General features: G+C 45.8%; 1 protein-coding gene across 7 annotated transcripts in view; it reads right to left on the bottom strand.

Annotated features, from left to right (window-relative positions):
• The window catches only part of trpc4a (transient receptor potential cation channel, subfamily C, member 4a), a 30377-nt gene extending 10474 nt beyond the window's left edge, over nt 1–19903 (bottom strand). Inside the window, exons 1-4 of one of the 7 annotated variants that reach the window (XM_035432409.1) lie at nt 19376–19902; nt 17905–17971; nt 14730–15136; nt 10344–10862 (exon numbers count right to left, since the gene is read on the bottom strand). In XM_035432409.1, the coding sequence (XP_035288300.1) occupies nt 10344–10862; nt 14730–15107 (897 nt within the window). In that variant the 5' untranslated portion in view covers nt 15108–15136; nt 17905–17971; nt 19376–19902. The other 6 variants (XM_035432408.1, XM_035432412.1, XM_035432411.1 and 3 more) reach the window with 6 other exon arrangements.
• Between the last annotated feature and the right edge of the window lie 4623 nt (nt 19904–24526).

Genomic DNA, 24526 nt, shown 5'->3' with positions numbered 1-24526 from the left:
TCCACAGCACTGCAGTAATTAGATGCGTTTCAGTTGCACTAATCCAAATAAATAAAGCCCTCGAGAAGCACAACGACGAGGCCATAACAGACGTGTCCGGCGGTCGTAAACAATAAATAAAATAAAATAAAATAAAAAAACACACATAATCCTCGTAACGATGCGCCTCGAAACCGCGAGGCAGAAGAACGGCGACCCAGCTGGAGAAACGCTACGCTATGCGCTACGCGCTAATCAATACAGAGCTCTCCCGCGGCTTGGCGGGGTTTTTAATCAGCCACTTAAAACGGAACATCTGAGGGGCTCGTTACGGCCGAGGAGGAACGAGGCATTGGCGGAAAATCTTTCCTTCCCGCCAAATGGCCGGCATGTGGGAAGGAGGTCACATACGGGCAATCACTGTAATTTACTGTAAGGCTGCTCTCATACGGGCAATCACTGTAATTTACTGTAAGGCTGCTCTAATATGGGCAATCACTGTAATTTACTGTAAGGACAGCTCACATATGGGCAGTCACTGTAATTTACTGTAAGGGCAGCTCACATACGGGCAATCACTGTAATTTACTGTAAGGACCGATCACATATGGGCAGTCACTGTAATTTACTGTAAGGGCAGCTCACATACGGGCAATCACTGTAATTTACTGTAAGGGCAGTTCATATGCAAACCCAGGGTACCAGCCCAGCACAGGGATTACACTGTAAGGAAACACATGCGCACCATCTGGGCACCCTCACACCAAACAGACCCTGCCGTGTGGCTGGGCATGAATCACCCAACCCCCCCCCCCCCACCCTGCCCTCCCCCAAGGGAAGGGGCAGAAGATGAGAAGTTTCGGCTGAGATTCAATCTGAATTTTCATCCTGAACTTTGACTCACAATTAAATGCAGGTGTTTAGTTCCAGAATCGGCAAAATGCATTTATTTGTGAGTCATTACAGCTGCCATTGCTCATACGTACACAGCCAACACTACGAGCAGCCACACAAAATGAAAACCGTCTGTTAAAACGTGAATGTTTTACAGCATTTTGTATGTGTAACGTGGTTCTAACGTTAGCTATGCATGAAAAGACAATGCTAACGTTATGTTTTCCCATATAATGACATTCACTGTATGAAAATTTGCATAGCTGTGTAATCGCATTCATAAGGGTGGTAATACATCCTTTAAAAAGATAAATCTGGTTCCCGGCGTGGGGTTGATTCCCTCCCTAATTTGGAACAGGCCAATCATCTGTGACCATAGCTGCGTTCATGCGTGAGCTCCACAGTTGACTCGGGAGAGTTGTAGACTTCCACACTTGTCATCTGAAACCCGTGGCGTCACCAGCTGCTCGTTTCTACGCTGCAGAGTTGCATCAGCTGAGCTCGCATAGAGCAGATGTTTATTCATTTATTTATTTATTTGACAGGGACAATACACATTGATCAACATCACTATTCTGTGATGTAAATGTGCCAGATTTAGCCAGATGGCTAATTTCCATCTGTTGAAGACCTTTCATATGTGATGGTAACATGCACTCCTCGGGCACCCGATCGACTAGCGAGGGGCGCTAGAGAGCAATGAAACGTGGAATCCTACTGAACCATGCCATACCCCAATGGAGCTACCGGCCATTCAGCACTGGCACGGTCCGGATTCGATCCGATTCCAGACCAGACAAGGACACATCTGTGCACCTCAGCATGGTGCCTTAACCGGATGAGCCACTCAGCAGCCTCTGAGCAATGACGCACAAGGCTGTGTAATATCACAGATATTGACATAATAATGCAGCTTTTTATTTAACTTCAGTTTCTTCTGCCTTATGGTTCCTCCAAGCAAGGATATAAATTATATAAAACGAGAGCGTTTTTTAGTTTCTCAGTGGCTGACAGAACACTAATACCTGGCATTCATTTGCAAATTCACATCGATTTTTTTTCCTTCTGCTTCTGGAGAACCTTGCATATTTTAAGCTCCGGACTGATGAACAGGCCGCACGATAAAAGCTGGAGTAAAATATTGATTAGTTCCCCCAGGGAAGCTGGCCGCCCGTCCGTGGATAAATCAAATGCACCGTCCACCCAGAACACCTGCACAGACACTCTTCAAGGACTTCTCCCATTGTACTGCTTGCCCAGATAGTGCACATATATTTAAAACTAGATCCAGCCCTGAAAACTCCCCTCCATTGTGTGTGTTCCAGAGCAAATTAGAGAAAAATAACCGATGGTGACATAATGTTCAGCTGACTTAACGCTCGGGTAAGACCTGTGTGAACCTTTCTTCACTTTAACTTTAGTTCCTTTAAACCTTCAGACACATTTTTTTCTTTTTACATTTTCACTTTCCGGGCGCAAGTCGGCTAGAAGTTCTGCACTACAGCGTCCAAGGAACAAATCGATAGCGGTGTCACAGACCATGACGAAGTTAAAGAAAAGGACTTACACTAAACTACTCAGAGCTATTTTATTTTTTATTTTCGTCAAGTAGGTGTGGAGAGTTCCCGGAAGTCCCCAGATACCTCCTGAGTCTTGGGGGGGAGGGGGGCGGGGGGAAGGGGGGGGGGAGGACTGGACTGCTGGTCCAGTGTTGCAGAACTGAGAAAAACTTTCTGAAGGAGTCCTTCAGAGCCACGTATGGGAGGGAGAGGTTGTTAACATTCGAAAAGAAAAGGAAGATCGAAACATTTGAAAAGTTGTTAATGAAAGAGTGAGCAGCGAGCACAAAACCTATTCCCCGAGGGGTCCGATGTGTAATGCCGAAACTAGACGTTCCCGCTTTTCGCGGCTTATCGGACCACAGGAAAAAAAAAAAAAAAAACATGTCCGCCAAGGACACATTAGCGGTTATCAGCTGTAGCGCTATGAAACGGAACGACCGGGGCTAATTAAATAATTAAGAGCAGACACGCGTGTGGCAGTTAATGCCGGAACGTTCCGGCCTGCCGTTCTTCATGCCCCCTTGTGGCTTAATGAGTATTAAACCCGTTTATTCGGGCCTGTTAGCTGCGCCCTGACCTTCCCATCATGAATCACAGCAGAGATTCAGGAAGTCAGGAAGAGTGAATTCAAATAAGGGGGGAGAGCTTATTCAAATGAACGACATGCAAGATTCTGAAGGTGGGGGGGGGATATTCAAACTACAACAGTAGCTGGCTGTGTATAATGTATCTGATCATGAACACCAAACTCAACATCTGAAAATTTATCTGTGTCACATCCTAGTTGTAACCACTGATCCAATTAAATTTATCGTAACATCCCAGTAACAGCTGTAACAAGATCGGGTACGCGGTGTATCAAGGTGATCTGTTTGTTTGTTTTATTATCATAATAGCTTGCTTTGATATTCCGCACTCAGTCGTTCACTGTTTTCCTTCTTAATGAGGCTCGTATCGTGCCGCACTTATCAGAGATGCAGGTGGAAACTGCAGGATGCCATTTTAAATCTCTGCAAACAGAGGTGCACAAACACTAAGGCGGGCCCCCATTTGCAAAGCGCCTGGGCTCCATTCAGCTGTCAGAGAGGAACGGCTGTGAACCGAAGCGTTTCGGCGGGAACTAGCGAAGGGGGAGCCAGGGTTCAGGAACCCAGCTACACTGAACTGTCAATCACTATATTTGCTTGAACAAATTTTTTTTTTTTTGCTCTACACAATGATTGGTTGACATCAGTGAGTCACTGGGAGCAAACATTTCCTTCCAGTGACTCACTGGTGTCAACCAATCATTGTGCTTTTTACGTAATGAAAACTTCAGTCTGTCACAATCAGCTGAAAAAACACAAGAATGAGGTGTGGAGAGTGGAGCGCCACCTTGTGACACTCTGTGGTTACTGAGCCACGCCCTGAGGGAGTTTTCATCTCAGTTTGGACATTTTCGTTATACCTTTGAACAAAGCCCCTTCGCCTTGGTTTTGGAGGGCATATAAGTCAGGGCATGTAATCCCCAAAAAAGGGCTCGAGTTTATGTTTGTGAAAGCTAGCATATGCCTTGTTGATGAAACACCAAGCCACTTCCCCAGGAGGATACTGAATATGCCAGGTAACACAAAAAACACTCTCACAACGTTGCTGCAACGTAGTGGCAATGTTATAAACTTGACAGAACACTCCAGTAACACCGTGAGAACATTCTGTGTTAGCTGGCACTTCCCCTGACGCTCCGCTTCTCCCAGCCGCAATAATCCACAGCAAAAACAGGCTCGAGTTTGTTTGTGAACGTTAGCTGAGGATAGCTAGCGTTCCCCTCGCTGCAGAAATGTCAGGAGTCTTTCCCAGGAGCACATTACACTACCCTCGAGCTCTGCTCCGCCCCAGCAGCAATAAAGGCAGCCTGTACCAGAGACGCTAACAGGCACTAGCGGGGGGAACGAGGGAGGATTCTCCTGCCTGTGAAATGTTTCCTTCGTTTGACAAAAAAAAGAATGCCAAAACACCAGCCACTTTCTTAATGAAATATTACACATGTTTACGAATGCAGCTAAACGATGACTGCTTGATTTTCAAGACTAGGCTTGATATAGGTAATCAGAGCACTAATTTAAGTCAGGAAAATGGTGAGCATTGTTGGGCTGAATGGCCTGTTCTCGTCCTTATGTTATGTTGTGTAAATGAAATTTTTTAAAAAAGATTGCCAGCCTCAAATTAAGCCAGGGGCAAACATCACATTATTGTGATGAAGGTAGGATTTAGCCATTTCTGTGGCTATGTATGGGTGTGATATACTGCGTGATAAAATAATGCATTTTATTTCAAGGTATTCATAAATATATTAAAGAACAGAATGTCAGGCAGGAAAATAAAATATAGTGCAGGCTATAAAATTATATTGCGCCTACTTTAAGCATTATTAATCTCTAACTTCCTCAGATGAAGGTGTCTCCTAAATAAATATAGAAATAATGCTGTCAGTAAGGAGGACTTTTAAAGCTGATTCAGACAGTAATGAAAATGTACCATCCAGAAACAAGTATTAAATGTGTTTGTCTTCAGAGTGCACAATGCAGAACTAAGCCTGTCGACACAGAAAAATGTCCAGTGTTAATTCAACTCTTAGCAGATAACATTTGGACCCTCTTATCAGAGTTGAATGAACACTGTTAGAGTTGAATTGACACTGGACATTGACATTTACTGTGTACCATATTCAGATACAGGTTCTAGGGTGAATATCTTCCCCCCCCCTACCAACATTGATCTCAAGGGTGTTGTGCTAAGGTCAAAAAATCATAAATGTCCACTGACATCACAACAATAAATAATCAATGCTAAACTAATTACAGCAACATTACTATATGTTACTATAATTACTATACTAATCATATAATAATCCTTATCAATACCATACATGAAATCATTTTTGTCTGCGGTAACATTACTATAATATGACAAAATGATTTTTTTCTAGAAACAAAAACTATAAAGCCAGTCATGTTACGATAAATCCAGACTTATTTTACAGTTCAGAGACTCCTGGGGAAATCTGTTCTTTTCTTCTCTTTAGCTCTTGCAGTATTGCGTAAGGAACACGTTCCTCTGTATGTATTCCTCTATCAGTATGGAAACCAAAATATAAAGTCGCCGCAGTCAATTGTAACGTCTGCATTAGCAATTACCGAATGAAAGAGCCCTTTCACTGCAGCAAGGTCTTCTCCATCAGGCAGAGGAGAGAATGCAAATGCTTATCAGCGATCTGGCGATAAATCCCCATCCGTCAGAGCGGTAAACCAGCTTTATTCCCCTCTCTGCCCTGGCCCAGCGTTGTGTGCGGCATTTCATCAGAAAGCTCTCCGTCCTGTAAATGTCACCGCCATAAACAACGGGCCGGCCGACCGGCGGACTGGGCGGCGCGGGAGGACGAGGACCGCGCGGAGAGCCGGGTTCGTGCGCCGCTCGCTGATTGCTTCTGTTCCCGGATTCGGCCCCCAAAGAGACCATTCAGGCCTGGGCAGGGCACTCAATTTCGTAAAAACAGCATAAAACGAAATGAGCTTTATTGAGAACAGAGGGCCGCAGCGCAGGGAACTTTAAAGGTTAGGGGAACCGGGCCTGCCACCAAAAGGATCGCAGGTTCGATTGCCTGGGCAAGGCACTGCCATTGTAACCTTGAGCAAGGTGCTTAACCTCAGTGGCTTCAGTACACCTCCAGCCGTATAAATGGATACTGTGTTAAAAAAAAAAATATGTAAAAAGATGTGCAAGTCACTCTGGATAATAATGTCAGCTAAATTCCCGTAGCGTACTGAAAAATCTTCAATAATAGATATTTACTCATATGTTTTCAGTTATGCATTTCTGCAATTATATTCAAATTCCTTACAATGACTGATTGATTCATTGACTGATTGAGAGGGGGGAATGCCTCTTCATTAATGATTTTGGGTGGTAAATCAGCTCATCATCATCGTCATCATCACTATCATGCCACCTGTGATGCAAACACAGTACCCGTGCGCTTCCTGTCCAAAGGAGAATCCCTGGCTGTGGGAGAACGAATCCAGAACGTTCCATGAAGTGTTAGGAGCGGTTGGGGGTGGGGGGGGGGGGGGGGGGGGGGGGGGGGAGAGGAGCTTGTCCCCGCATCAAGCCGAAAAACACAGGTTCCCCGTTACCATGGGAACAGCCCGGAGACGTACCGAGACCCTCGTGAACATACCGCCTAAAAGTAGGCGATTGATATTTTTGCAGTCCCAGATTTTCCTCCTCAAATTTCTCTCAGGCGCACAGGTGTTCTCCTCTTGGTGTTCTCTCCCGCTCCTCTCCGGTTGAGCTCCCCTTGATTAATGCACTAGGGGGAGGGGGGGTGGGGGGTGGGATTTTATGAAAGAGCCACCTGACTAATCATCAAGATGGGATTTCAACCCACAGACTTCCGAGGACAGAAGAAGCCTCGTTCTGTTCTGTTCTGTTCTTTGGGTTACCGGAGGTGAGAATCATTACGATGCCAAACCTCCCAAAAAAAACAAAACCAAACGCCGTCACCTGGACCACAAAGCAAACAGGCTGGTTTACAGCTGGTGCTGGAGAAAGAGAGGTGATAAGACGTCTCAGGAAAAAAGATCCACAGGTGTAAAGCCATTTTTAATGTCCGCACATCCATGTGAAGTAAAACGGGTCAGTCGTGTGAAAAATACCTTACAAACAATTTTGTTTTCATGTTTCCATGGATATTTATCCCCAAAGGGACAAAATCTGGAATTCTGTATGATGTTGAGAAACGGCATTGAAAGCAATAGGGATTAGTTGAAAGGAGCCAGTTCGATTTTTAACTCACAGCCACGGAATAGGAGAAACATCAATTACATTGAGGATGCAGTACCACACTCCCCTCAGCAGGGGGCGATAGCAGACAGTGTAAAATTCATGAACTCTCAGCGTCTCACAAGGACACGCACCAGTGCCAAAGGAATATTCCTTCTGATTTTTCCCTTCTTTTTTTACCCACAGTGTACAGTACTAGTAAAAATATTTTTCCTTTCATTTCTCTTAATAAAACCCTTGCATCTTCAGACTTACTCTTACATTGGGGAATATTCGCGAAATTTAAAAAATGATGTGTTCTCATGGAGGCGGTGCAAATACGATATTGATTCAGCGGCGCACAGGCTAACGCTATGAAACCCAAGAGTTTTGTTCTCCTGATCTCGGGCCGAAGATTCTCTTCTCGCGGAAGAGAGAGAGAAACCCTGAAACCGAGGAATTCTCAGACGCCTCGGGCCGCGGGTTTACCGGACAGGCAGAACCGAACGGCCATTTCGCACGTTTGCCCGTTACTTATCAGGGATGGACCCGGAGCGATTCCTTCTGATGGAATTAATGGACAAGAAAAAGAAGAGGGGATGTCGTGGTTTTGACCCACCTGCTAAAAATGAAATTCTGCAGCATGCCAACGGCTTGGGAAAAGCGAAGATGCTTTTTTGGTAGGGGTAGACGAGATTTAGTTATATTTCCTGGATGGCAGGTGTGTTTCCGTCAATTAACCTGAATCCATCAGCTAAACAACACCACTTCGTCCATAGATTCGACCACAGTGACATATTTCAGATGGAGACACGACAATCTTCATCTGGCATTCATGAGCATGTAAATGATCGGGATAATGAGATCATTAAGAGCAGAAATTGGCATTAAATCCAGAAACAGGCACATCCCTCAATGTGCCTCCTGTGTTATAGCTAGTAGACTCAACTCAAGGGATGTGGGATTCACTGACTCTATCATTCCTGTCTCTCCTGACTCAATCAGGGTTCTGGAACACTGTGTACTGCCACTAATGGTGAGATTCCATAGGTCAAAGGGTTAAGCACATAGGTCAACGGGTTAAGTACATAGGTCAAAGGTCAGCACTCATGACCTCATTATAGTGAAGCATCTTTATTTCGTGATACTTCCCACTACTCCACACATCCCACTGCCTCTCCCCTACTCCAAAACTACAACTCCACCCATCCCACTGCCTCTCCCCTACTCCAAAACTACAACTCCACCCATCCCACTGCCTCTCCCCGACTCAAACCTACAACTCCAAAATTCAGCCGAATCAATGGTGGGTTTACACCAGCCAGGAAGGAGGACAGCTGATCTGACGCAGCCCGGTCCAGGCAGGTGTCAGCGCTGCCAGCGCCAGACTTCACCACCCTGCCGCCGCAGGACTGTCAGAGCAGGGGAGCAGAACCGGTGGCCATGACAACAGCGCAAAAAGGAGATCGAGCGCTACGACGCTAACGGGCGCCGAAATGCGCTGCGTTTCCGACGGCCGAAGAGATCTGCGCCACGGGCACTGCTCACTCGCTGTCCACGGCGACGCTGACTTCTCACGGCGTGAAAGTCCAGTTCTGACGAAGAGTACTTTTAAAACTCTGATACAGAGCAACGTGTGAGTCCCTATTGGACTAACAGACATTTCTTTTAAGAGTAGATTTAAACACTGGGGCTTTTGCCATGCAGAGCCAGTAACCAGTACGACCAGGCTTTACTAATTCACTAAAATTAGAGACGATTTCATAAATTCAAGAAATACACACATATGAAAGAGGTTTGATTGCATGCAAATGCAGGAAAGCCCCCTGAGACACAGATATGATGCTGGGGGAGGGGGGGGGGGTAGTTCTTAATATTTTAATAGCCAAACCTCATCCACACGCACACATCGTGACTTCCTATTTTTGGAACCTCCGTTTCCGAACCCCTCCTCCTGCCCCCCCCCGCCCCCCCTCGCATGACTCACTACACCAAGGAATAATTGCATTCCCCCCTCCCCCCCATGCTCTGAACCTTATGATACTTCACCATGACATAACTGCTTTATCTCCTTTATCACCCTTTCCCAATAATTCAAATTCAAAACTCACGACTGTGGCGTTGTTCTTAAAGTGCAACTTGAAAATACTGCCCTGCGCTAGCAACTGAGAAGGGCACTGTGAGAACGGGGCTACACAAGGCCAGGATTCCAGCTCAACGAGCCTGACCTGGTCGACTTTCCCACGTGAGGTAAGTCTGTCGAACGTGCAGGGGATGCACTGCAGCCAACGGTCACTTAACAGAAAAAAAAATACTCAATAAAAAATGTGACTTCAATGTTTTCTCAATTGAAAATTTTAAGGTTTGTTCAAGTGAGAAGTTCATCTTTTAGGATTATCAAATAAAACGTTTTTTATAAGTGTATGATATTGTGTAGGTGGGAGCACGGGGCTCCAGTTAGTGGTAGATATTTATCCCAAATCAAATATTTACCAGCCTTCACCTCAACACCATCCAACCATTTCCCAAACTGCAGTTTGCCTGAAACAGACTATCCAGAGAAGGGATTTCAAACTCAAATCCTGGACTGCTGCATCGCCTGCAGGATTCTCCCCTGGTTTTGTTCCAGCTAAGCCGAGGCGCTGGAAACAAGGACATGATGTACACCAGGGACACTCAGAATCTGTCTCTCAAGGTCAGCAGTGCTGCTGGTGTTCTCTTCTGCCTGATAGCTCCCAGTCCAATAATGTCACTGATTGGCCACTGATTGTCACTGATTGGCCAGACATTGCGGGGGGGGGGGGGGTGTTAATGAAAGCCAGCAGTGCTATCAGCCCCGAGACCCTGATTTGAGTTGCCGTGGTGGAGACAGCTTCAGCTAATCAATGACCTAATCCATGCCTGAAAACACCTCAAGTCATCCACAAACCAGCTCAACCCCTAGACCAATGAACACGATGCTTACTGAAACGTACCAGAACCAATCAGAGGGAAGGATATTGCGCAGAAACCTAAACTCGCAAACTATACCAGGAGCCCTGGGATAAAAACCAGGGAAATCATTAACAGGGGGCTGGTGAGGGAGGTCCCCAAAAACAAACGCCTCACCTCCTTCTGGTGGTACTTGATGGCCAGCTTGAGGCGGGCCAGGTCGTTGTTGGTCTCCTCCTCCAGCGGGTTGGCGTCGTCGCGGAAGTTGAGGATCATCTCCAGCTCCCGGGAGCTGCGGGTCTGGTCCAGCAGGTCCTTGGCGAACTGCTTGCACTGCTGCGACAGCTCCTCGTACTCGGACTTGAACTCGTTCTCCACCTTGCTGAGCTCCTGCAGCTCCCAGCTGAGCTGGAAGGCGGTGAGGAAGGGGTCCTCGCTGGACAGGGCGATGAGGGAGGGGCTGGCCAGCGCCCGGTAGATGTTCAGACGCGAGCGGGAGTGGCGGAGGCTGTCCACGTCGGAGCTGGACACGCACTCAATGCAGTTGCAGCGCACCTCGTGCGGCTGGGGCACGGACACGCCCTTCTGCACCAGCAGCTTGATGATCTCGTAGTTGTTGGTGTGCGCCGCCAGGATGATGGGCGTGATGTCGGGGGTGAAGTCCGAAAACTGCTTGTCCAGGAGGATCGGAGGCACCTGCCGACAGGGTGACATTATTTAACTATTATTTAATTATTAGCATTAACATAAATAAATGCATTATTTAGCACAAACAAAATGTATTAACTAATACAAACAAATGCATTTCTTAACGCAAACAAATGCATTAACGAACAAATTACTAAACGTAAACAAATGCATTACTTTGCATTAACAAATGCATTACTTAACATAAGCAAATGCATTATTTAGCCTGCATGCTTTAACACAAAAGAATGCATTAATGAACAAACGACTACAATCAAAAACACAAACGCAAACACAAATGATTTTGCGAACATGCTAAATAAATTAGTAGACATGCATATATGCATTTGTTAACATGAACCAATGCTTTCATTAGTGAATTCTTTAACACGAACAAGTGCATCGAATACAGTGGCACCCAAAAATATTCAATAACGTGAAAAAATGCACTAATTAACATGAACACGTGTTTACAAAGCATTAGCAATGATAATATACATGAGCAGACCCACAAATGAATGGATTAGTTATCCAATCAACCCACAAACATTACTTAAGCTGGGAAATAACACAATCGATTTGTCAGTCAATACACTAACAAAGCATTGAAGCCAACAAGTGAAATATAATGCTGTGCATTGCTATTGCTGTATGCGGCATGGATTACTTAATGCTCAGTGCTAACAGGTCTCACTGTGCCTCAAATGGGCCTGTGGCCAGTGTGTGGATGCTGGCTGGGGATTCTCTGTCCAATCAGACCCTGAGATTCCTACATTTATATGTTGGCTGGGGTTTCTCTGTCCAATCAAACCCTGGTATTCCCATATTTATCCCCAGGCTGACCGTTTCCCTGATACAGCACTGCAGCCACTAAAAGGTGGCTTTTAAAAAGATGAAGAAATACAATAAATCCACTGACATCACTGAAATTGACTTCCTGCTCTTCCAGCTGACTTTTAACAGATACGTTACAGACTGTAACAGACTGCAAAGGCCACTGGTTTAGGGATGAGTAAATGTAGGTGCTATATTTTCCCCAGAAGCATTTTATTAAATGCTTCACATCCAGTCCCAAAGAGGAATTAAACAAAAATTCAGAATCAGCAGCTCCAAGCACAGAAAGAGGTCCAAATTACCTAAATAACCCGGTAATGAGTAATAACTAGGTAATTTCACAGTAATACACACTCAATATATCTGTGAAAAAATCTACTACAGCACGGATATATCAGTGCAATACAGTAATGCAGTATATTGCAGCACAACCAGAAATGCTGCTCCATAAGCAGAGCCCAGCCTCAGTGCTGTACAAGGATTTAGTTTGTTTGTTTTTCACGGGAAGATAAAACCGGGCTGTTTTTACAATGCCGGCCTCCCTATGTCAGATAGCGAGCCAGAGAGAGGTGGCGGCTCAACGGGAGCCTGATGAATGGGCCCCTCAGCGGTGTGTGTGTGGGGGGGGGGGGGTGGGGGGGGTGGCGGGTCCCCCTGTAAACTGGACAGTTATGGCGGGATTAACGGGAAAGCATTCCAGGGGCCGCGGCCCGGCTGGTCGCTAACGGCGCCCGTTGCCATGGGGGCGAAGCCACAAAATCCAAGCCTCTTTGCTGCAGGGTGACATCACTGCGCGATAATAAAGTAGCCATTTTGTTTCATGCGCAAAAAATGCAAGCGAGCCGTCAGTAATACGCAACAGGCCCAGGCCAAGGCAATGGTCGCATGCTGTGTGGACCCACAATGGCCTCCTCATGCTACTGAGTGTGCTTTATGGAAGAAATAATCATTCTGTGAAAAACTGGTGCAGTACATGCAAATAGCATTCTCTGTGTCAGTTCTCCAGGTACACTGACAGACTCCTGTGTGCAATGGCTGACTGTCATGATTATGATTATTATAATCATTATTGTTATCAACAACAGCACTGATGTTTCATAGTTCTGATTCTTGCAGTCTGTATTCTTCAGAGGGTAACTGACCAATGCCAGAACAGCACAAGTATGATGTCACAAACAGCTTTAAAATGTGGGCGGGGCAAGAGACCACGACACTCAACCGTCTGTTTGTCTTTCAAAGCAGGGGGGCAAGGAAGTCCAGACGTCCCTCAGGGGAGGCTGAACCCCATAAATATCCCCCCCGACACCTTGTCCGGGCCGCTTATCGTCACAGCCGCGCGACGCGGGCCCACATCGGCGGCGGATAATTTCACACCGCCGCCTGCCATCGCCGCCCGCCCTTCAGCAGCCACAGGTGCGGCGAGATAACGAAGCACGCCGCGGGGTAAACGTTAGCGCAACGGCGGCCCCGAGGCATCGCGGTGACATTGCGACATGTCGCCACGGAGACAGCTGAGATCGCCAGACGACTGTGTGGCTCTCTGGAGCTGCTGAATCAAGGGGGGTGGGGGGTGGGGGGGGGGTTCAGAAATCTCACTACTGACGGCGAAAAAAAACAAACTTTACCTCCCTTAACGTAGTTCTAAATGTAATCACCTCTACGGGTGAGATGAGGTCTATTCATGTCACAGCCGGACAACCTTTCTTATACTCGTGTATTACCTGAGGCAAATAAGAACTTTATTTGTCCCGTAAAAAAAAAAAAAAACCACAGGAGTGAACCCCTTTGGTAAATGGAAATTAAAGCCTCAGGGATGTATTAAAAATGTCTAAATAACTCTCCACATCTACTCAGCGTAGCGCAGAGACATGCTCTCTCTCTCTTTTTTTTCTTCTTCTTGTAATATCGACATCCACAAAGCCCACAAGAAGAAAAGCGACTTCCATTTAATTTCGCTTCGGTAACTGAATAAAGCGATGCTGACATTTCCCTCGCTGCACCGCCGTTTGTAACGAGAGCAGCTGTTTCACCGTTTAAAAAAAAAAGAAAGAAAAAAGAAAAAAAGGTGTTCCTGCGTGTCGCGAGGAAGCCGGTTCGGCGCCCTGCCTCCGCTTTCTCCGTGAAACCCCCCACGGACGTGCGAAGCTCTGGAATTAGCATAGCACGACGTTAGCCTTCTTTGGTTTTCATCACGAATTAGCATAGCATTACATTACATTACACTACAGGCATTTAGCAGACGCTCTTATCCAGAGCGACTTACACAACTTTTACATAGCATTTTACATTGTATCCATTTATACAGCTGGATATATACTGAAGCAATTTTCGGTTAAGTACCTTGCTCAAGGGTAAAACGGCAGTGTCCTACCCGGGAATCGAACCTGCGACCTTTCGGTTACAAGTCTAGTTCCTTACCCACTGTGCTACACTCCGTCCAGACCAGCACGTTAGCCTTCTTGGGTTTAATCGTTTAATTAGCACGAGGTGCGAAGTGGTGGACGAACGCAATTGTTGATTCGAGTCAGCGGAAACGGTCGGTTGTTATCCAGCCCTCCCTGTCAATCAAAATGATTGGCGTGCAGGAGAAGCAGAACGCCCCTCCCCCCCCCACCTCTTTTCCCAACTGCATTTCATCTGTAATGTATTTTGGGTGGTGCAGACGTAGTCAGCCCTTCGTCTGAAACAGGGAGCCTCAAGCCTGGTCCTGAAGTGCCACAGAGTCGACTGCTATTGTTTTCACCTTAAGATCAGCTTCAGCTTACCTATAAGTGTAATCAACAGATTTAATTAACTGCTGTGGTGCTCAGGTGCTGTGACAACAAAAACCCTGCAGACTATGTGGCTCTCCAGGACCAGGACTGAGTACCACTGGTCTAGAATAAGAGGCCCCAGTTCGATGTTTTTTGTGACCTGAAGACGTGGTGGCAAAATGAAGTTTTTTGGAACGGAAAAGAGAAAAGCAAAGTTCCCTCACGAGGAAAGCGTCATTTTTAGAGCACATAGAGCCTATGACAAAAAGACTGAGAGACAGTCTCCTACCTGCATGCCCCCGCTGGGCCTCTTGTGGTTGAGCAGCAGCTCCACGGCCCCCACCACCTCCTTGCGGATGGCGTGCAGCAGGGCGTCGCCCACGTAGACGTTGAAGCCCAGCAGCAGCTCGACGATCTCCAGGTTCTCGTTCTCGATGGCGATGAGCAGCGCGGTGCGGCCCAGCGGGTCGATGCAGTTGATGTTGATCTTGAAGTAGATCTCGGCCTCCTCCAGGGCCTGCTTGACGCTGGCGTAGTCGCCCTTCTCCACCGCGCTCAGGTAGGTCTTCTCCTGCGCGGAGAGCTCCGACTCCGCCCGCACGATGCGCAGGGGGATGCGGTCGCGGTACGACGAGTTGTCCGTGCGGCGATAGTACAGCTGCGACATCGCGGCTAGGTCATCTCACGCGGCTGGGGCTGGGGGTGGGGGTGGGGGGGGAGAGCAGGGTGAACACACACACACACAACGCGTCGGGACAAAGATCCTCCACACACAGATACTCAACTCCAAATACACACACAGCGCACCGGGCCAAAGATCCTCTACACACACAGATACTCAACTCCAAATACACACACAGCGTGCCGGGCCAAAGATCCTCCACACACACACACACACACACACACACACACACACAGTGTGTCGGGCCAAAGATCCTCCACACATGCACAGATACTCAGATACTCAACTCCAAACACACACACACACACAGTGTGTCGGGCCAAAGATCCTCCACACACGCACAGATACTCAACTCCAAACACACACACAGTGTGCCAGGCCAAAGATCCTCCACACACACAGATACTCAACTCCAAACACACACACACACAGTGTGTTGGTAGTTTCGGGGGAAGGGCAATCCCTGTGGCAGTGAGGCTGACAAGGAAGGCCCAATCACCGCCTACGTACTTATTAAGAACGGAACGTTCTTCTTGGAAATTGAATGTTCTGCTTGGAAACGGAATGTTCTGCTTGGTAACGGGGCTTTCTGCTTCTTCCTGCTGTCCCAGTAGTGTGCTTGGTCACGCTCTCGTACAGGGAAACTAAACCTTACTCTGATGCTGTTGTCTTTTATTGATCTCATCCATCCATCCATCCATTCATTTTCTAAACCATTTATTCCTGGTCAGGGTCACTCTATCCCAGCATGCATTGAGCAAGGCGCAGGAACACACCCTGGACAGGTCACCAAGGCACACACATCGCAGTGCCCACACACACACCACTCCCTCACACACTCACATCTACAGGCAATTCAGAGTGTCCAATTATGGACTTTGTGTCTCAGACCCCTGTGACACCAAGACACTTTAAAACCCCATCTTACACCCCCCCCCCCCCCACCCGCCTCCCCCTCCTTGGGGTTAATCACCACACTTCCCCCATTAGCCTCCCGCTAATGGCATGATGTCATGTGGGAGGAGCCGATACGATGAGTGACGGCTGCTGCAGAAGCACAGGGACTCAGCTGAGCTGATGCGGAGAGCACTTGAAGTGGGATGTGAGGGGGAGGGGGGTGTGGGGAGGAGGAGGAGGAGGAGGAGGAGGGGGAGGGGGAGGGGGGGTACGTCTTATATAACCCGGTGACGAGAGATGAGCGATAGCTTCAGCCTCCGCTGGTTCTATTCTCCTCCAGCCTCTCTGCCCTCCAGGCCTGCACTGTGACCGAGGCCATCGGAGCGGCCAATAGGATCCCAGAGTCCGTCCGCCGCTAGGCGCTAGCGCTAACTCGCCGTCCCCCGCTCTCTACGTTCGCTCAGCGTGAAGCTCCCTTCCAGAGTGACTGACGCGGTTAGGGAACCCAAACGCCTCAAACTGAGCTTTATGGGCAGCTGTGAGCTTGGAGCTGAAGAGTAAAATGGCGGGTGTTAGAGCAGTGGTAACCCAATCCCTGTTCCTGGACATCTACTATCCCGTGGGTTTTTTATTTCAGCCCTAATTTGACACACCTGACTCTACGAATTACTGCAGCAGCTCAACAGGATCTCTAGCTGCTGAATGAGGTGTGGCTTTGTTAGGGCTGGAGTGAAAAACTACAGTAGATCCCCAGGAACAGGACTGGGAACCACTGACCAAGTAGATGCAGCATGAGTGACACACACACAAGTGCAAAGATCAGGGATCAAAATGCAGTAATTCCCTAGAGGGGGAAAAGTGTAGTCCCAAGAGAGATGTCAAGTGCAAGAATTGATAAATCGTTAAATTGATTGATAAATTTACTACACTATTGAACACGATACAAACAAGAACAAAACTTCCCATCCATTCATCTGTTATCCAACACACTTTTTCCTGGTCACAGTCCTGGAGCCCTATCCCAGTATGCACTGAATGAGAGGCAGGAATATACCCTGGACAGGTCGTCAGTAGAACAAAACAACCCAAATGGATTTAAAACTACATTAAATGAACCATAACTCTGACAGCAAATAAAGGTTACAGCTAATCAACCATTAGGGCCAGGTAAAAGAGCCGGAGGGACAGAACTGATGGGGTAAAAAGCTGTTTGCAGCTGATATGCAGCAGTCTTTTCACAAGACCACAAGCACACAGCCGAACTGAAGGTCTCGCTTTATCTCATTTGCAGTGACAGATGGAGGCTACAGTACGTGGGGGTACTTCCATAAGACTCCGTTCATAACCAGGATGTGCCACACATGCGCAACCTGTTCAGCACGCGCAACTGATTTACTGTGCAAACACTTGGTATTATCGATCATTTAATTACATCTGCACTGCACGTGCTTTTTGTGTGCGTCTCGTGGTACATTCGGATCGCTTTATAATGGTGATAACACTACGAGTTGACTGATTTACCTCAGCTTTGGTAGTTGTGTTTGCGTTTAATGCATCGGTGAGAGCGATTTTTTTTAAGAAAGAAAAAAACAAACAAACAAATAACTAGATAATGTCAAAATTGAATTAATGTGACGGCACTTGACAAATGCACCTTGTACTTTCCCCACACCTATAAGCGTTAACGCTGTTCTAAAACAGCTGTAGGATAATTGAGAGAGAACAAATGCGAGAAATTTCAGATTATAAACATCACAGCGCTCTGGTTGATCCCGGGGAATGTATTCTTGTTAATGCGCGCAGACACGAATTACTCCTTTTTAACAAATACCATTCGAGTCCTCTTGCAGCGGTGGGAACAGATGGAATTTTTACGCGCTTTTACCTGTTTGCTGTCAGTGACAAGTAGGCTAGTTCACCGTGAACCTGCGCACAGTGCCTTGCCACCTAAACTTGGATACAGACGAAAATAAAACAAGAAAATGACACACACACATACGCAATTTGGGTAATAATCATCTCACATACTTAAGTATGTGGAATGTAAGATACCTGTTAATATGTTGTTCGTCATATTAAGGTGGGAAGACTGATCTTGTAATGACGGATACCCTGCATTGACAAGGCCAGGTATGCTCTTTCCCCTGCCTCTCAATTTAAGGAGAACGGAATTTTCTTGATTGCACCACGGTCTGGATGCACCAGTACTGTAAACTGCGATGAGCCCCTCGCGCGTCTCGCAGCTCGAAGAATTCCGCACGTTACAGTTTTTCCTTTTACGTATTTCGTTTTTGGTAGTTACAGTCGAAATTCTAACACATTTTTACATGCGACAAAGTGAGCACCAGCAGTTAACAATTAACTAGTGTTTTGCAGCGTGCGGTCTGATATTGCAGGTGGTTGCTGTCATTCGGCGCGTGACAATTTTCATACCAGGTCTGCGTTTGATGGGCGCCTCGTGGATTGACGGACGAGACTCTTCTGTCCACTTAAACGCCACTTAAGACACACGACTAGGCGACATAATTATTAATATTGAAGATCATTGATGTGACATTATCTTCACTGGTGTGTGACTAAAAAGATACGTGTAACAAAACAAGCAGGTTCCATTACTTTTAGGATCCCACGATTTGCATTGCACACCTTTATTTATCTTTTGATTTTAAAAAACCGATAAGTTGCCATTATACAAATGCGACTGTAATCAGGGGTTACCCCCTACACTTCCATAGCGAGAAATGCATGAACGCAGCGAACGAGCAAACAGCCAAAAACATTTAAACACTTCTCATTTCTGCACAACAGACTGTGACAGTCAAAACTACAGGTTCATGTGGGAATCGTGTAGGCTAACATAGTAAAGTAATGCATTACGATGTCAGTTACATATATTTTGTGTGTATTTGGGTGCTAGCGGTAATGGAAGCGTGTGTATTCACACTTAGACCTGCATTAAACGTTCAGGAAACATGTCATACAGTGCCTTGAATCTGGACAGCATAAATTAGGTGTATTTTTTTACACTCATTTGGTCTGATAAAAAGAAGCACACACCAACTCGATTTATGATTTTGCGTTTTGAACCCTAACTTACCTGTTGTTTCTTGATGTTTGTAAATATACCGCATCGATTAAATGACCGTATCCGGACTTGCTATTATTTTAATACTGTTTAATTCATCACAGAACGCACAACAGGTCCTCAAAAGTGTGAGAAGTAGAGGCAGCCAAACGATAACCCGCACGCGACAGATATGCTCGAGGAGCGCGAGCTGGTGCGTTCCAGACCCAACGGCGCACTAAACCACGCAGTTATTATTACATGAAACACTGTACTTTCCCGAATTCCTTACCCAGTCTCCTCCTGAATGGCTTCTCCTTTACGTCGTGCAAGAGAGAACAATCGGCGAAACCAAATTTTTCCATATTTTGTTTTTAGAAAAAAATATTCCACTTTCAGGATATCGGCGAGCTTTTCCCCCAGAGATATTTCTTCATAACTAAAATACGTACACAGTCGAGCGATATTTCATTGCCAGGCAAATGTTCTCTGTTGCAGTTTTCATTTTATAAGAAAAATGAATTCGCGTCGACACCGATGTGTGTGCGGAATGCAGTTAAATGCTGGCGTAGTGGGTGAGAACTGCTTGTCACCGGCATAATTCCTCTAAGCGCCCTTTCCTGGGTGCTCGTGCCCCTCCCGCTGTCAAACTGTGGCGGAGGGAATCAAGAGGAGAGGGTGGATTGGCGGGGCATAAACTCCAATGCAGCAGGGGTTTGGGGAAAAGACGCCGCATATTACATCACGCGGCGACCTCGTCGACGGGTGATGTTTCCGAGGAACAAGTTGTGTCATTGCGTTCTGAGGAAGCTTTGCGACTCCTTCTCAGAAGCGCGTCTCGCCCTGATGGGCATGCAATTTATTTCAGTGGAAATTTAATTATCGGTCGCAAATGCTTTACAACTGAGACATGATTAGCTATGTTCTTTATTTGATTCGCCACTTTAAGCCGGATATGAGGAGATGGAAATCGTATGTCAAGTTTTTCCCGAGCTACTATGTTACAAAACGACAACTTTATAAATCCGTGGGCCAGACCATTTTTGGCCTGGTATGCAGTGCAATATTACACTTACAGTAAGTGCTGAATCTGCTGGTGCAATTTAGTTTCAATTAAAATTGGGAAATTGAACTTTAATAGTGCTCTCTCCCTCTCCTTCTCTCTCATAATGAGTGAAAGCATTTTCAGGGTACGATCCCTTTTAGGCACGCCTGTTTCCGGTCGTGTGCGCGATAAAATTAATTGGTTACAAACACTGAAAACACACGTGACCCCTGAAAACACCGCGCGCAGATAGATGTTTGATTAATTAATATCAAACAGGAACATGCCCTTCACACATTAAAAAGCCTTCGCCAATTTGTACACTTCACCCGTCAAAAAAGGCCTTCACCAATTGGCGCACTTCACCCATTTAAAAAGGATTCACCAATTTCTGACGGGACTCACTTGTCTGGAATCCCTCCCGTCGGCAGTATTTATGATAATTCAGTAATCCGGCCTTCCGTTGCGATCAATGCCCATTTGTCACGTGGAGTGCTTTGGTGTTCGTTTTTGCCGTTTCCCTTTATTGCAGGGACGGGCAAGGAGAACCATATTTTCAGCTTTTTCTTCTTTTATGTCCACTCTACTTTACGCCCTCAGTCAAATAGGAAATTAATGACTCTCTAAAATAAGGGCGTGGGATGCCAACTTCTGAACGTATTGGCGCTTGGGGTTTGATTTACTATGACCTCTAGCATGCACGCAAAACCTTATTTTTTTAACATGATTGGTCATGGGAGTCAGTTTGGACCAAAAATTGGTTGTACTACTAGTTTTCCATGTGCTAAATCAGGCCCATGCTAAAACTAAATCGTCCAATGAAATTAAGTTCAAGGAAGCCATTTTGAAAGAACATAAGTACCTGTTTTCAACTACTTGGTGATGATGAGATTGGCTCTAAGAAAAGCCAGGGTACACAGTAGATCCTCTGGGAATGGCTTGTGACAACCCCCTGGTCTAATCTGCATAGTGAACAGTCATTGGGGTACACACAGGGGTGGAAAGTCCAGGTCCAGAAAGTAAAATTCCCTCCCCAGTATCTTGAGCCAGTCACCTAGGATTGGCCAATTAGCACAGTTCTTCAGCCAGGAGGTGGAACTAATTAGTGAAATCAGCTGGCCAGAGTTCATGGGTGGAAGAAATGCTGGCGGGACTTCTGCTTTCTGACTAAATTAATTGAGCAAGGGTCTCAGGTGGAGGCAGGGGGGTCGTCCTGGGGGCAATAATGGATTGGTGGGATGGGGCCTTAAGTTGGGGCCTGAACTGCACAGGTTATACTCTTGGCCACAGGTGACAAACTCCAGTCATGGAGGGCCGCACTGTCAGCGTAAGTGTTTAAATGAAGCTGTTGATTGGCTAAGGAATCCTCAAGCCTTGTGCCCAAGGCCTTAATTAGCAGCAGGAAACCACAAGAACCCGCAGACACTGTGGCCCCCTTGGGATTCAGTTTGACACCCCTGCTCCAGGCCTACATGGAATTGTTTTTTATTTTTAAAAAAATACAAAAAGTTCAGAAAGCTCCAGAAAGCTCCAGAACCACAGCTCTGGGATATTTTAAATAATTTAAAAAGAATTTAAAAATTATTTTTAAAAGATAGCAGTTACTTAGCGCCATGTTCTGGGAAAACAATTATAATGTATTTTTTATTTCCCCCCTTACAGTTAACTTCCAGGGGAATAGAGGTTTCACAGTTTTGTAAGCACTAACAAGTGCATAAAAGAGTACATTTTTGCAGTACACTACAAAATTTCAACGGCTCATTAAATGCTGTGAAAAGAAGCTAGGTGTCATCGCCAGACAGCATGATGTCATACTCTGTAATTATCGCATCACAGGTATGAATGAGTCCCTTAATTGTTGCCATGCCTGTCTTGTCTGCATCAAAAGGACCCGCCCACACAAATCCCACCTGGTTCAGCTTTAAAAAGGGATTCTGAAAACCACCCACCTGGATGCTGTGTTGTCAGGATGGTGGTGGTGGCAAGTTGCACCAAATCAATTTTCTTTGTCTCCGTCTTGGAAATTCAGAGACAGAAAAAACCCCTTTTGATGAATAGGCTGTCATTCCTGCTACACTACAGAACAATGTAATGAAGTGGCAGACCCACTTATTTCTGACTTTCTAATGGTTAGGCTGTAAGTTCTACAGTCATGCTATGGGTATCCGAATTGGAAAACATTTAAGAGTTCCGAACAGGAGCGGATCCAAACAATTTTAATTTACTGGAGTGACTCACTCGAGTAAATTTCAGCTCAGCCCTTTTCCCTAGTGGGCTGCAGTGTCACCCGCCTTTCATTCAAGATTCCATTAAAATTTGAACGTAACTTTATTTACGAAGCACTTTTCGTACATGTGACTTAAAGTGCTTTCCTGATGGGACCAAGTAAGTGAGTCATCACCAAACGGGCAGCTCAAACGCGAAGGTAAACATAAAAGCACCGCGAGGCGTGGCGATCACCAATCAAAACTCAAGAACAGAGATGGTCAAAACTGAGAAACAGTGATAAAGGTCGCACACGTCTGCAAGTCAAAAAGGTGTTTTTTCAAACAGATTTTAAAATGGAGACTGACTTTGCACAGATGATACTTTTTGGGGGGCAAGTCATGCAGTAGCTTAGTAGCCTGTACTGAGAAGGTGAGCTCACCTTTGTTTTTTTATCCCCAGGGTTGACATAAGAGCCGACCTGACCCCCCCCCCCCCCCATCCAGTCCATGATCACTATCCACCTCCACCTCCCCCCCCCCCCCACGGTTCTCACACTGAGTCAATCTGTAATGCTCAGTATCAGTTTGAATGAGCTCTATGTTGACCGATTGGGTGTGCATTAATATCATTTTGGTTTCAAATGCCTATCCTTGGTTTTTAAGTCTTACCACTTTTACCAAAATACCTTTGAGAAAACTTGTGCCGCAAGCTATCCTAAAATTTTCCTCAAAGAACATCTGCCCGTGGCAAAATTAATTGCCGCTCGGAAACTGGGTAATATCCTGTTTGAATCTCAAATGACGAAGTCAAAAATGTAAGACTTCACACGTTCGAAGGTAACGAAGGTAAAAAGGAAATGCACTGCTATTAAGAAGCTATATCTTCCAAATCTTTAATGTAATTAGCTTTTCTGTGGTGATAATTTTTCAAGGAGCATAATGTCCCTGTTTGAAGCCTGCACAAAAAACGCGGATAAAGAAACGTGCAGTCTCAAGCATGAAATGCAAAGAGACCATTGATTTCAGGATCTAGGTGATTTAATCAAGATTTCAGTGGGCGGACGTGGAGGACAGAATGTGTTCGAAATAAAACAGTGTTGGAATTCTAAAAGCCGTCCTCAGGGTCAACCTGTCCCTCAGAGAGACATCGTTTCAATATAAAGCAATTCCCAGAGGTACCAGGGATTGATAAAAATGGAAAATTCCGGAACCAATGAGAATAAAATGTTCTCCGAGTTGACTTTGCGCTAAACCTTTTACTGTGTAACCAGAATCGCATAATTGCAAAGGTGAAATTAAGGTTGAAAAAAAAAAAAAGGCAGAAAAGAAACGAGGTTTTCTGTCAAAGGGTTGGCAGGGAGGCCAGTGGACTGATAGAACCGATTTGCAGCTCCTCAGGTAATAAGAATGTAAGGTCTTAAGACAGGGATTAAGACACAGATTTTAAGATTGTGAAACACGATAACAAGCTCCAACGCTGGGGGGGTGGGGGGGGGGGGGTGATAGGCGGGGCCTCTGCGTTGCATGTCAGAACCTTCAGAACAAGGGCAGCATCAGCGGTCAAATAGGTCTGTAACACCTGTCAATCAAAAAGGACACAGTGGTGAACTAAAGAGGTACTTCACTAAAGTAACATTTGATCAGAAGAACAGAGAGCTGTCCACGCAATGGATTTAAAGTTTGGATTTTAAGAGAAGGTGAACAGTGCAGACATGTTAAAGACATCAAAAAGTAAATAAAAATACTGATGCATGTTCAAACTTTACAATAAATGCAAAAAATTGGTAAAATATATTTCCATGATTGCTGGAACCTACAAACTGTATCTGTGAAAATAAAAATAAATAAATAAATAAAAACCTAGCATTATTTGCCTAAAAAATTGTTTACACACAGTATATGTAAGAACTAGAATTTACAAAGACATGTACACACAATGTGGGTACAAAATTTGGCAGCAAGAATAGAAAGTATATTAATAACACAACACAGAAATGCATGAGTCACGCGAGCACATATACAAACAGAGACATTCACACGTTCTCGCACACAGATGCAAATGACTATTTGTGAAAACTTGATGTCACACTCACATTCCCCTTGGGAAGAGCACTCCTAGTGAGGAGGCAGACTTTCACAGCTGAGTCCCACCCCCCCCCCCCCCCCATCTCCACAGTACAGGAAAACAAAT

This window comes from Anguilla anguilla, chromosome 9, assembly GCF_013347855.1.
Source record: "Anguilla anguilla isolate fAngAng1 chromosome 9, fAngAng1.pri, whole genome shotgun sequence".
In the NCBI taxonomy this organism is placed as follows: domain Eukaryota; kingdom Metazoa; phylum Chordata; class Actinopteri; order Anguilliformes; family Anguillidae; genus Anguilla; species Anguilla anguilla.
Note: the sequence above shows the minus strand (reverse complement) of the source record. Positions and strands in the feature narration are given on the sequence as shown.